Genomic DNA, 14225 nt, shown 5'->3' with positions numbered 1-14225 from the left:
ATGCTCAGACTGCTGGGTCCACGCTTGGAGAATTACTCACTAGAGTTACTCCTGTGTTCAGTGCCTGGCAGTTAGTATGTGTCTGTGTTTGAATTCTGCATTCACCACATCTTTAGTCTTGACTTTTGATCAAATTATCCTCTTTATACTTCTATTTTCAAGAATTACTGGGATTAAATACACTAAAGCATGGTTAATGTTTAAAACAACGCCTGGCACAGTGTTCAATAAACATCGGTTAACGATAACTATCTACTCATTACATTATTTTCTGGAAGTGAGATGACAAAACTACGGGCCCAGAGGGCCAGAGAAGAGCAAGGACTAGGCCTTTCATCTATGCAGTCAGCAAGCAGGTAACAAGATCTGAGGGCCAATCACACACTCCTTCTGGGTGTGGCAGCTTCAGGTCTCAGGTCTTTCCAACAAGCGCATCATGCAGTCCAGCTCACAGGCAGCACCGCCCCATTCCCCGACCCGATCAAGCGCATGCGTACTCCCCGCAACGCCCAAGCTTGGAGCACATGCGCACTCATGAGCGCGGGTGGGGGCACATCGGCAGAGCAAAAATGGCTGCGGCAATGCGGGTGGCGGCTTCTGGAACAAAGCCTTGGGTTCTAGTGAGCAGTCTCGGGAGCCAGGCAACGCGGAGCGCCGCGGTCCGCAGTCTTTGTATTCAGCCAGTCCCCATTAACGAGCGCATCGAGAACAAGCGCCGCGCCGCACTACTAGGAGGAGGTCAGGGCCGCATAGACGCCCAGCATAAGCGGGTGAGTCAAGAGGAGGAACAGACTGTCCCACCCCCGGCGTTCGCAGCCTATCACAGCTCGTCTGGCTGTTGGCGCCGGAGGGCTCTCAGCCAATCCTTGTAATCCGGGATGGGGCGGGGCGGGAACGTTCACCTTGAGCGATTGCTGTCTTTCTCCCGGAGGTGGGTAAAACGAGGTTAAACACCTTTGTACTTTATCACCTTCTGCTTTCCCTTTGCAGTTTTAGACTGACCTTGCAGGACTCCAGCCGGTTTATCACTTAACAGCTATAAATTTTTGAGCAAGTTACTCAATCTCGGGGAGTTAATTTACCTTAAACAGAAAAAAAAAACCAAAACCCAGTGCCATCGAGTCGATAGTAGTAATACTTCCCTCCTGGTCTTACTATTAGGTTCGAGATAGTGAAGCAACGATAGACAATAAGAAATCTGCTTATTCTCCGGCCCCACGAAAGACTGGTAGTAGTTTTTCTCTCCATTATGCAAGCGGGAAGATTGAGGCATATGAAACGGCAAGTAAGGCGGGCAAACTCACATTAACCTGAGGTGGAGTGTATTTGTGTGCCCGCGCACGCAAGCAGGGAACTCGTGGAACCTTGCAAAATGCCATCTAAGTCGGTTCAGGGTCTAGGCGTGCATGCACGCCTTGTTACAAAGGCACGTGTCTGAAACAGGTGGTGTTTCTGGAAATGTGCAATGAGATGTTTGTGTGAGTGAGCTGCTGAGGCACTGCCTCCCACAGCCGGGTTCTGCATTTCCACCCTAGATATACTGAATCAGAATCTACATTTTTAACAAGATCTCCGGGTGATTCTTATGTATAATAACTTGGTCCCTAGCTAGCCTGGGAACTTGTTAGAAATGCCAATCCTCACCAGGAGTTCAAAGCCCTGGGCAAGAATCCAGCTGTGCTTTGTAAGACAGTGAAGCCTTCAGAGAGATGCTGGCTGGGCCACTTGGCTGTAGAAGAAACAGGCTCCCAGCGGTGACCAGGGACTTGAAACCAGGCTTGCTCAGTGTGCCCTAACAAGTGGATGAGTGTGGACGATGTGCTGGACAGTTTAACCAACGGGAAGGTGCAGAAGTGGAACTCTTACAGGTGAAGGGCACTGAGCTGTAACTCATGGGCTTGAGAGAGGTGACTGGGGCTAAAGAGTAGGGTCTTTTGGGAGGAGATTCAAACCAGCCATTTAAGTCTAAATCGAGTGTGTTGATTCAGATGTTGTAAGTTCCCATTTGACAAGGGCCTTTTAAAAAATATGTATATTGTGCTTTAGGTGAAAGTTTACAGCTTGAGTTAATTTCTCATACAAAAATTTATACAGATTTTGTTATGTGACCCTAGTTGCTATCTGTATAATGTGACAGCACACTTCTCCGTTCCACCTCGGGTTTTCTGTGTCCATTCAACCAGCTCCTGTCCCCTTCTGCCCTCTAATCCCACCTTTGGAGTCTTGTGTATCTACTTGAGTCTTGTGTATCTACTTGAACTAAGAAGTGCACTCTTTGTGAGTATTATTTTGTATGTTATAGTCCAGTCTAATCTTTGTCTGAAGAGTTAGCTTTGGGAATGGTTTTAGTTTTGGGCTAACAGAGTCTGGGGGCCATATCCTCTGGGGTCCCTCCAGCCTCAGTCAGAAAATTAAGTCTGGTCCTTGTATGTGAATTTGATTTCTGCACTATGCATTTCTCCTGTTTTGACAGGGACTCTCTGCTGCGTTCTTTTTCAGGGTGGTCATTGCTGGTAGCCGGGCACAATCTAGTTCTTCTGGTCTCAGGCTGGTGGAGTCTCTGTTTTATGTGGCACTTTTGTCTCGTGGGCTAATGTTTTCCTTATGTTTTTGATGTTCTTCATTCTCTTTTACTCCATATGGGTTGGGAACAATTGATGCATCATAGGTGGCTGCTTACAAGCTTTTAAGACACCAGAGGCCACTTGGCAACGTGGGATGCAGAACATTTTCTTAATAAACTTTGTTATGCCAGTTGACCTAGATGTCCCCCAAAACTATGGTCCCCAGACCCCCACCCCAGCTGCTCTGTCTCTTGAAGTGTTTGGTTGTGTTCAGGAAGCTTCTTATCTTTTGGTTTAGTCCAGTTGTGCTGACTTTCCCTGTATTGTGTGTTGACAAGGGCCTTTTTGACACTTGGGAGTGAGATGTTAATTTAGTTGATGGTTTGTGGTGCTGAGAGTCCTGTCCTTCCCTCCCCCAGGTTGCTCTGTCCAGGGAGGAAAATGTTGGATCATCTTCTGGAAACACCTATCAGTGCTCCTATGCACTCTTTCTCTTGGAGCCTGTTGCTCAATTTTTCCTTGAAACAGTGCCCCGCCTCTTTCAGGTTGATTCTATTAAAGTTAGATGAAGATTCTGCAACCCCCACCCTCCAGAAGCTGTATTTCTTTTGCCAAAGCTGACTTAGGAGACAGCCTTAGACAAAAATATTTAAATGTGGCTGGGAGGAGGGGAAATGATTTTTAAGTTTTTGGATTCTGTAGAATAGTTGTTGCTTTCGTAGGAAAGGGGGACTGCCATTGGGCTGTGTCAGCAGCTGGGCTGCAGAGTTTTCAAGTAATTCTTTAGAATCACCTTTTTTTTTTTTTTTTTTTATGTAGATCTAGGTTTATAGTCTCCCAGAAGGAAGATTGCAGATGTAGGAAACCAGTGAAAGATACATTTTGTTTGCAAACTTTCTGTTGTTTTTCAGAACAAATGCTTTCCTTTTTTTTTTTTTGTAATTCAGTCCCTCAGGGAGTTTGGATGTGTCTATGGAGCTTCCATGACTTTGCCTTGTACAAATTGTGCTGGCTTCCCCAGTATTGTGTACTGTCTTGCCTTTCACCAAAGTTACCACTTATCTATTGTGTATTTGGTGTTTTTCCTTCCCCAGCCCTCCCCTCCGTTGTAATCACCAAAGATCATTTCTTTTTGTGTGTAAACCTTTTCATGAATTTTAATAGTAGTGCTCTCATACAATACTTGTTTCTTTGTGATTGACTTATTGCACTAAGCATAATGCAGTCCAGATTTATCCATGTCGTGAGTTGCTTCACAAGATTCATCATTATTCTTTCTTGTCGCATAATACTCAATTGTAGTTTCTTGTCGCATAATACTCAAATAATTTTTTATTTTTAACCATGTGTCTATTTATATGACAACTCTTATTTCTGTGGGATATATTCCTAGGAGTAGAAGTGCTGGATCATATGGTATTTCTATTTCTAGCTTTCTAAGGAAGCCCCGTATAGTTTTCCAGAATGGTTGTACCATTTTCATTCCCACCTGCAGTGCATAAGAGTTCTGAACTCCCTGCAGTCTCTCCAGAATTTCTTATTTTCTGTTTGATTCGTGCCAGTAATGCTGGCGGTGAAATGGTATCTCCTTTTGGGTTTGATTTGCATTTCTGTAATAGCCAGTGATTACAAGCATTTCCTCATGTGTCTGTTAGCTGCTTGAATGTCTTCTTTGGTAAAGTGTCTGTTCATTTCCTTTGTCCATTTTTTAAATGGATTATTTGTCTTTTTGTTACGGAGGCATTAGATTTTCCTATAGATTTTAGAAATTAGACCTTTGTTGAATTTGCAATAGCCAAATTTTTTTTCCTAGTCTGTAGGCTCTCTTTTTACTCTTTTGGTGAAGTCTTTTGATGAGCTTAAGTGTTTAATTTTTAGAAGATTCCAGTTATCTAGCTTATCTTCTGGAGTTTGTGTGTTGTTAGTTATGGTTAGTATACTGTTAATGGCGTGTATTAGGGCCTCTGGCATTGATCCTCTTTTTTCTTCTATGATCTTTATGGTTTTATATTTAGGTCTTTGATCTATTTTGAATTAGTTTTTGTGTATGGTGTGAGGTATGGGTCCTGTTTCATTTTTTTTCCAGATGGGCATTCATTTTTGACAGCATCATCTGTTGAAAAGACTGTCTTTTCTCCATTGGATGGACTTTGGACCCTTGTCGAAGGTCAGGTGACCGTAGGTGTGTGGATTTACATCTGGGTTCTCAATACTGTTCCATTGGTCAGTGTATCTGTTGTACCAGTACCAGGATGTTTTGACTACGTAGCTGTATAGGAGGTTCTGAGGTCAGGTAGCGTGAGCCCTTTTACTTTATTCTTCTTCTTCAATAATGCTTTACTTACCTGGGGCCTCTTCCCTTACCATATGACGTCAGTGATTAGTTTTTCATCTCTTTAAAAAATGCTGTTGGTATTTGAAATGGGATTGCATTGTATTTGTAGATTGCTTTTTTTTTTGGGTAGAATTGACATTATCAGAATGTTGAGTCTACCTGTCCATGAGCATGGTATGTTTTACCATTTATGTAGATATCTTTTGGTTTCTTGCAGTAGTGGTTTGTAGTTTTCTTTGTATTGGTCTTGTACAATCCTGATTAGATTTATTCCTAAGTATTTTTTTTAGGGGCTATTATAAATGGTTATGAGTCGGAATCGACTCAACGGCACTGGGTTTGGTTTTTTTGGTTTGTTATAAATGGTATTTTTTCCTGATTTCCATTTTGTCATTCTCTTTATTGGTGTATAGGAACCCAAATGATTTTTGTGTGTTTATCTTATATCCTGCTACTGTGCTGAATCTTTTCATTAGTTCCAGTAGTTTTCTCATGGAATCTTTTGGGTAGTCTATTACCTGTGTTTTATTGACTATGCAAAGACTGTGTGGATCATAACAAATTATGGGTAACATTGCAAAGAATGGGAATTCCAGAACACTTAATTGTGTTCATAGGGAACCTGTGCATGGATCAAGAGGCAGTTGTTTGAACAGAACAAGGGAATACTGCATAGTTTAAAATCAGGAAGGGTGTGTGTCAGGGTGGTATCCTTTCACCATACCTATTTAATCTATATGCTGAGCAAATAATCCTAGAAGAACGGGGCATAAGGATTGAAGGAAGACTCATTGACAACCTGCGTTATGCAGATGACACAAACTTGCTTGCTGAAAGTGAAGAGGACTTGAAGAACTTATTGGTGCAGATCAGAGACTACAGTCTTTAGTATGGATTACACCTCAAAATAAAAAAAACAAAAATCCTCACAACTGGACCAATAAGCAACATGATAAAGAGAGAAAAGGTTGACTTTGTCAAGAATTTCATTTTACTTGGATCCACAGTCAACATCCATGGAGGCGGCAGTCTAGAAATCAAATGACGCATAGCATTGGACAGATCTGCTGCAAATGACCTTTTTAAAGTGTTGAAAAGCAAAGATGTCACCTTGAAGACTGCGGTGTGCCTGATTCAAGCTGTGGTGTTTTCAGTCACCTCATATGCATGGGAAAGCTGGACGATGAATGAGGAAGACCAAAGAAGGATTGACGCCTTTGAGTTGTGGTGTTGGTGAAGAATACTGAATACACCATGGACTGCAAAAAGAATGAATAAATCTGTCTTAGAAGAAGTACAGCCAGAATGCTCCTTAGAAGCAAGGATAGCGAGACTGTGTCTCACATCTTTTTTACATGTTATCAGGAGGCATCAGTCCCTGGAGAAGGATCTCATGCTTGGTAAAGTAGAGGGTCATTGAAAAAGAGGAAGACCTTCAATGAGATGGAGTGACACAGTGGCTGCAACAGTGGGCTTAAGCGTAACGATTATGAGGATGGTGCAGGACAGGGCAGTGTTTCATTCTGTTGTACATAGGGTCGCTGTGAGTCGGAACCAACTCGGCATCACCTAACACCAACATGTATAGTATCCTTTCATCCACAGATGGGCCGTTTTACTTTTTGTTACCAATTTAAATGCCCTTTATTTCTTTTTCTTGCCTTATAACTCTAGCTAGGACTTTCAGATCAATGTTAAATAAGAGTGGTGATAAAGGGCATCCTTGTTTTGTTCCTGTTCTCGGGGGAATGCTTTAAGTCTCTCTCCATTAGGAATGATGTTGGCATTGGTTTTATGTAGATGCCCTTTATTATTTGAGGAATTTCCCTTCTGTACCTATTTTCATTGAGAGTTTTTTTTTTAATCAGGAATGGTTGGTAGACTTTGTGAAATGCCTTTTCTGCATCAGTTGAGATAATCTTGTGATTTTTAAATTTTATTTATGTTGCAGATTATGTTGATTGATTTTCTAGTGTTGGACTGTCCTTGCATACCTGGTATGAATCCCACTTGGTTGTGGTGTATTTTTTTTTTAATAGGATCCCGAATTCTGTTGGCTAGAATTCTGTTGAGAATTTTTGCATCTATATTCATGGTCTGTAATTTTCCTTTTTTGTGGTGTCTTTGCCCGGTTTTGGTATCAGGGTTATGTTGGCTTCATAGAATGAATTTGGAAGTATTCCTTCCTTTTCTATGTTCTGAAATAATTTTGCTAGTACTGGTGTAAGCTCTTCTCTGAATGTTTGGAAGAATTCTCTGGTGAAGCCATGTGGGCCAGGGCCTTTTTTTGTTGGGAGTTGTAAAAAAAATTATCTTCTAAATTTCTTCTCTTCTTATGGGTCTGTTCAGATTTGTGTTAGTTTAGGTAGGTAGTGTGTTTCTAGAAATTTTTCCATTTCCTTTAGGTTTTCAAATTTGTTGGAGTATAGTTTTTCATAGTATTGTGTTATGATCCTTTTTATTTCAGTTAGGTCTGTTGTAATGTCCCCCATTTTGTTTCTTATTTGGGTTATTTGCATCCTCTCCTGTTTTTCTTTTATCAGTTTGTCCATTGGTTTGTCGATTTTGTTGATCTTTTCAAATAACCAACTATTGGTTTTGTCGGTTCTTTCTATTGTTGTTCTATTCACTATTTTATTTATTTCTGCGCTCATCATTATTATTTCCTTTCTTCTGGTGGCTGTGGGTTTTTTTGCTGTTGTCTTTCTTTTTTGAGTTGTGCAGCTAATGTTTTGATTTTGTCCCTCTCTTCTTTTTTAATTGCTTTAAATTGACCGCTGAGCACTGCCTTTGCTGTGTCCCAAAGATTTTGGTATGATGTGTTTTTATTCTTGTTTGTTTCTAGGAGTTTCTTGATTTGATCTTTATTCTATTACCAAGTGGTTTTTAAGCAGGGTGTTGCTCAATTTCCATGTAATTGGTATTTTGCCCTTTCTCTTCCTGTTGTTAATTTCTACCTTGCTCATGTTGTGATCAGAGAAGATACTATTATCTCAGTGTTTTGGATTTTGTTGAGGGTTGTTTTGTGGCCTAAGATGTAGTCTGTTCGTAAGAATGTTCCATGTGCACTGGAAAAGAATGTGTACTTTGCAGCTGTTGGGTGAAGTGTTCTGTATATGCCTATGAGGTCAAGTTGGCATTGTACCTGTTAGCTCTTCTGTGTCTTTGTTGAGTTTCTTCCTAGATATTTTGTCTGTTACGAAGAGTAGTGTGTTGAAGTCTCCTGCTGTTTTTGTGAAACTGTCAGTTTCTCTTTTCAGTGCTGTTAAAATTTGTTTTATGTATTTTGGAACCCTGTCATTGGCCGCGTAGATTTAAAAAAAAAATTTTATTGTGCTTTAAGTGAAAGTTTACAAATGAAGTCAGTCTCTCATACAAAAATTTATATACACACCTTTCTATATACTCTTAGTTGCTCTATACCTAATGAGACAGCACACTCCTTTCCACTCTCTATTTTTGTGTCCACGCAGTCAGCTTCTGCCCCCCTCTGCCTTCTCATCTCCCCTTCAGACAGGAGCTGCCCACATAGTCTCATGTGTCTACTTGATCCAAGAAGCTCACTCCTTACGAGCATAATTTTCTATCCCATAGTCCAGTCCAATGCCTGTCTGAAGAGTTGGCTTTGGGAATGGTTCCTGTCTTGGGCTAACAGAAGGTCCAGGGACTATGACCTCTGGGGTCCTTCTAGCCTCAGTCAGACCATTAAGTCTGGTTTTTTTTTTTATGAGAATTTGAGGTCTGCATCCCACTACTCTCCTACTCCCTCAGGGGTTCTCTGTGGTGTTCCATATGAGGGCAGTCATTGGTTGTAGCTGGGTACCATCAGGTTCTTCTGGTCTCAGGGTAATGTACTCTCTGGTGTATGTGGCCCTTTCCTAATTACATTGTATCTTTGGTGTTCTTCATTTTTCTTTGCTCCGGGTGGGTTGAGACCAATTGATGTATCTTAGATGGCTGCGTGCTAGCATTTCAGACCCCAGAGCCAGTCTCCAACGTGGGATGCAGAATATCTTCTTAATAGATGTTATTATGACAATTGACCTAGATGTCCCCTGAAACCGTGGTCCCCAAACTCCTGCCCTTGCTATGCTGGCCTTTGAAGCATTCAGTTTATTCAGAAAACTTCTTTGTTTTTGTTTAGTCCAGTTGTGCTGACCTCTTCTGTATTGTGTGTTGTCTTTCCCTTCACCTAAAGTATTTCTTGTCTACTATCTAATTAGTGAATACTCCTCTCCCGCCCTCCCTCCCTCCCTCCCTCCCTCCCTCCCTCCCTCCCTCCCTCCCTCCCTCCCTCCCTCCCTCCCAGTTCTCATAACCATCAAAGAATATTTTTTTCTTGGTTTAAACTATTCCTTAAGTCCTTATAATAGTGGTCTTATAGAATATTTTTCCTTTTGCAACTGCCTCATTTCACTCAGCATAATGCCTTTCAGAGTCCTCCATGTTATGAAATGTTTCATGGATTCATCATTGTTCTTTATCAACACGTAGTATTCCATCGTGTGAATATACCATAATTTATTTATCCATTCACCTGTTCATGGGTACCTTGGTTGCTTCTATCTTATTGCTATTGTAAATAGTGCTGCAGTGAACACGGATGTGCGTATATTTGTTCGTATAAAGGCTGTTATTTCTCTAGGGTATATTCCAAGGAGTGGGATTGCTGGATCGTATGGTAGTTCTATTTCTAGCTTTTTAAGGAAGCGCCAAATTGATTTCCAAAGTTGTTGTACTATTTTACATTCCCACCAGCAATGTATAAATGTTCCAGTTTCTCCACATATTATTTTTTGCTTTTTGGATTAATGCCATCCTTGTTAGAGTGAGATGGAACCTTATTGCAGTTTTGATTTGCATTTCTCTAATGGCTAATGGTCGTGAGCATTTCCTCATGTATCTGTTAGCTACCTGAATGTCTTCCTTAGTGAGGTGCCTGTTCATATCCTTTGCCCATTTTTTAATTGGGTTATTTGTGTTTTTGTAGTTGTGTCTTTGCAGTATCATGTAGATTTTAGAGATCAGGTGCTGATTGGAAATGTCATAGCTAAAAACTTTTTCCCAGCCTGTAGGTAATCTCTTTACTCTTTTGATGAAGTCTTTGGATGAGCATAGGCGTTTGATTTTTAGGAGCTCCCAGTTATTTAGTTTCTCTTCTGGTGTTTGTGAATTTTTAGTGATGTTTTGTATACTCTTTATGCCATGTATTGGGGCTCCTAGAATTGTCCCTAATTTTTCTTCCATAATCTTTTCGTTTTAGATTCTATATTTAGGTCTTTGATCCATTTTGAGTTAGTTTTTGTGCGTTGAGTTAGGTATGTGTCTTGTTTCAATTTTTTGCAGATGGATATCCAGTTATGCCTGCACCATTTGTTAAAGAGACTGTCTTTTCCCCGTTTACCTGACCTGGGCCTCTGTCAGATATCAGCTGCTCATATGTGGATGGATTTATTTATGTCTGGATTCACAATTCTGTTCCATTGGTCTGTGTTTCTGTTGTTGTGGCAGTACCAGGCTGTTTTGACTACTGTGGTGCTATAATATCGTCTAAAATCAGGTAGAGTGAGGCTTCCCACTTTGTCCTAATTTTTCAGTAATGATTTACTTATCCAGGGCCTCTTTCCCTTCCGTATGAAGTTGGTGATTTGTTACTCCCTCTTATTAAAAACTATCATTGGAATATGAATCAGAATTGCAGTGTAGCTATAGATCACTTTTGGTAGAATAGACTTTTTACAATGTTAAGTCTTCCTATCAATTCCAAGGTATGTTTTTCGACTTACATAGGTCTTTTTTGGTTTCTTCCAGTAGTGTCTTGTAGTTTTCTTTCTTACAGGTCTTTTACGTCTGTGGTAAGATTTATTCCTAAGTATTTTATCTTCTTGATTTGGGAATTTTCTCTTTGATGTTCTTTTTGTTGATGTAGAGGAATCCAACTGATTTTTGTATGTTTATCTTGTATCCTGAAACTCTGCTGACCTCTTCTATTAGTTTCAGTAGTTTTTTTGAAGATTCTTTAGGGTTTTCTGTGTATAAGATCATGTCATCTGCAAACAGAGATACATTTACTTCTTCCTTGTCAACCTGGATGTCCGTTATTTCTTTATCTAGCCTAATTGCTCTGGCTAAGACCTCCAGCACAATGTTGAATAAGAGTGGTGGTAAAGGACATCCTTGTCTAGTTCCTGATCTCAAGGGGAATGCTTTCAAACTCTCACCACTTAGGGTGATGTTGGCTGTTGGCTTTGTATAAATGCCCTTTATTATGTTGAGGAATTTTCCTTCTGTTCCTATTTTGCTGAGAGTTTTTATCATGAATGGGTGTTGAACTTTGTGAAATGCCTTTTCTGCGTCGATTGATAAGATCGTATGATTCTTGTCTTTTGTTTTATTTAATTTGTAATTTATCAAATTAAATCATATTTTATATTTTATTATATTTATTAAATATTTTGTTTTATATTATATTATATTTTAATAATTTATTAGATTAAATTTCGTAGTTAATTTATAATAAAAACATTAATCGCTTTTCTAACATTGAACCCTCCCTGCATACCTGGTATGAATCCCAGTTGGTCATGGTGAATTATTTTTTTGATAATGTTATTGAATTTTATTGGCTAGCATTTTGTTGAGGCTTTTTGCATCTACGTTCTTGAGGGATATAGGTTTGTAATTTTTTTTTTTGTGGTGTCTTTACCTGGTTTTGGTATCAGGGATATGCTGGCTTCATAGAATGAGTTTGAGAGTATTCTGTCCTTTTCTATGCTCTGAATTACCTTTAGTAGTAGTGGTGTTAACTCTTCTCTGAAAGTTTGGTAGAACTCTCCAGTGAAACTATCAGGGCCAGGGCTTTTTTTTTTTTTTTGGTTGGAAATTTTTAAATTACCTTTTCAATCTCTTTTTTTGTTATGGGTTTATTTAGTTGTGTTAGTTTAGGGTGTTTCCAGAAATTCATCCATTTCTTCTAGGTTTTCAAAATTGTTAGAGTACAGTTTTTCATAGTAATCTGATATGAATTTCAGTTGGATCTGTTGTGGTATCACCCATCTCTTTTCTCATTCAGGTTATTTGCTTCCTTTCCTGTTTTATGTTTTGTCAGTATGGCCAATGGTTTATGAATTTTGTTAATTTTTTCAAAGAGCGAGCTTTTGGTCTTGTTAACTTTTTAAGTTGTTTTTCTGTTCTCTGTTTCTTTTAATTCTGCTATAATTTTTATTATTTGCTTTCTTCTGGTGCCTGAGGGTTTCTTTTGTTGCTTTCTTTTTATCTGTTCAAGTTGTAGGGATAATTCTTTGATTTTGGCCCTTTCTTCTTTTTGTATGTGTGCATTTATTGATATAAATTGACCTCTGAGCATTGCTTTCGCTGTGTCCCAAAGGTTCTGATTGGAAGTGTTTTCATTCTCATTGGATTCTATGAATTTTTTTATTCCATCCTTGATGTCTTCTATAACCCAGTTGTTTTTGAGCAAGATATTGTTCATTCTCCAAGTGTTTGATTTCTTTTCCCTGCTTTTTCTGTTATCGATTTCTACTTTTCTGGCCTTATGGTCAGAGAAGATGCTTTGTAATCTTTCGATGTTTTAATTTTCTGCTAAGGCTTGCTTTATGACCTAATATGTGGTCTATTCTAGAGAATGTTCCATGTGCACTAGAAAAGAAAATATACTTGGTTGTTGTTGGATGACTTTTTCTGTATATGCCTATGAGGTCTGGTTGGTTGATTGTGGCATTTAGATCTTCCGTGCCTTCATTGAGCTTCTTTTTGGATGTTCTGTCCTTCACGGAAAGTGGTGTGCTGAAGTCTTCTAGTATAATTGTGAAGCTGTCTATCTCACTTTTCAATGCTGTTAGAGTTTGTTTTATGTATCTTGCAGCCCTGTCATTGGGTGCATAAATATTTAATATGGTTAGATTCTCCTGGTATATTGTCACTTTAATCATTATATAGTGTCCTTCCTTATCCCTTGTGGTGGATTTAACTTGAAAGTCTATTTTGGCAGAGTTTAATATTGCCACTCCTGCTCGTTTTTGATTGTTGTTTGCTTAATATATTTTTTTCCATCCTTTGAGTTTGTGTCTTTAAGTCTAAGATGAGTCTCTTGTAGAGAGCATATAGACAGATTGTGTTTTTTTTAATCTATTCTGCCACTGTCTGTCTCTTTATTGGTGCGTTTAGTCCATTTACCTTTAGCATAATTATGGATAGGCATGAGTTCACTGTTGTCATTTTGTTTTTTTTTTTTGTGTGTTGTTGACAGCTTTTTTTGCCACTTAATTTTTTGTGCTGAGTAGTTTTTTATATATTGTCTTTTCCTCTTCTTCATTGTTGTTGATTTTGTTTCTGCTGAGTCTGTATTTTTTTGTTGTATTTTATTTTGATGAGTAGGATTGTTAGTCTCCTTTGTGGTTACCTTAATATTTACCCCAGATTTTCTAAGTTTAAACCTAAGTTTTCTTTCTTTATCTCACCTTGTCTTCCTCTCCATATGAAGGATCTATGACAACATTTCTTAATCTCTCTTTATTGGTTTAATGTTGTTTTCTTTTATATAACAACATCGCTATTTCCCTCTTTTGAGATTTTTTTAAAATCTTGATTTATTTTTGTGATTTCCCTGTCTGGGTTGACAGCTGGTTGGTCTGTCCTGTGTTGTGGTCTTGGGTTGATATCTGATATTACTGTTTTGAGAGCTTTTCAAAGCGATCATGTTCTCCTCCTTTTTGTGATTTGGTATTGACTGTTGTCTCCATGCCATCTAAGATTTAATGTATTGGTTTATTTTTTATTTACTTACTGTATCCTAGCTTCTTGCTTTGTTTTGTTTTGATATGCCTGAATAGGTTGCTTGAGTGAGCTAGCTTGATTATTTTCGCCTTTCAAGCTGTAACGTCCTGTCACCAGATGGCTAGAGCTTTTATCATGTACATGAGCCTAGGAGTTCATTCATTCTTCTTTTATGGATTCAGCCCAGGTGTCCAGGTAGTTGGTCATCAAGTGTGTAGTACAGGCCCTGTCTTACCATCTTCGAGGGGCTGGTGTGATTGGTGTAGGTACAGGTATCTGGTTGCAGCATGGGGTCACTCTCTGAACAAGGCAGGGGGCTGACAACCGTCCCCCGAGTGTCTGCGAAGAAAGCACGTTCCTGTTCACTAGAGTGCATGGGTGGGTGGGTTCTGCAGACAGACCACAGGCACCCAGTGCTTTTGGTTGTAAGGACCGGGAGGAGCAGTTATCCTTGGACCCTTGTCACTGTTGGCTGGGCGACATGAGTGGAGCCACCAGTCCTTACGCACCCGATGTGGGTAAGTGAGGAC

The 14225-nt window shown here is 39.5% G+C and overlaps 1 protein-coding gene across 3 annotated transcripts in view; it reads left to right on the top strand.

Annotated features, from left to right (window-relative positions):
• Positions 1-525: 525 nt before the first annotated feature.
• Positions 526-14225, top strand: part of PCCB (propionyl-CoA carboxylase subunit beta) — a 221428-nt gene continuing 207728 nt past the window's right edge. For all 3 annotated transcript variants that reach the window (XM_049870484.1, XM_049870483.1, XM_049870482.1), the window contains exon 1: positions 526-770. In XM_049870484.1, coding sequence (XP_049726441.1) covers positions 570-770 — 201 coding nt within the window. In that variant the 5' untranslated portion in view covers positions 526-569. The remainder of the gene's footprint in view (positions 771-14225) is intronic.

This window comes from Elephas maximus, chromosome 26 (genome assembly GCF_024166365.1).
Source record: "Elephas maximus indicus isolate mEleMax1 chromosome 26, mEleMax1 primary haplotype, whole genome shotgun sequence".
Taxonomy (NCBI): Eukaryota; Metazoa; Chordata; class Mammalia; order Proboscidea; family Elephantidae; genus Elephas; species Elephas maximus.
Note: the sequence above shows the minus strand (reverse complement) of the source record. Positions and strands in the feature narration are given on the sequence as shown.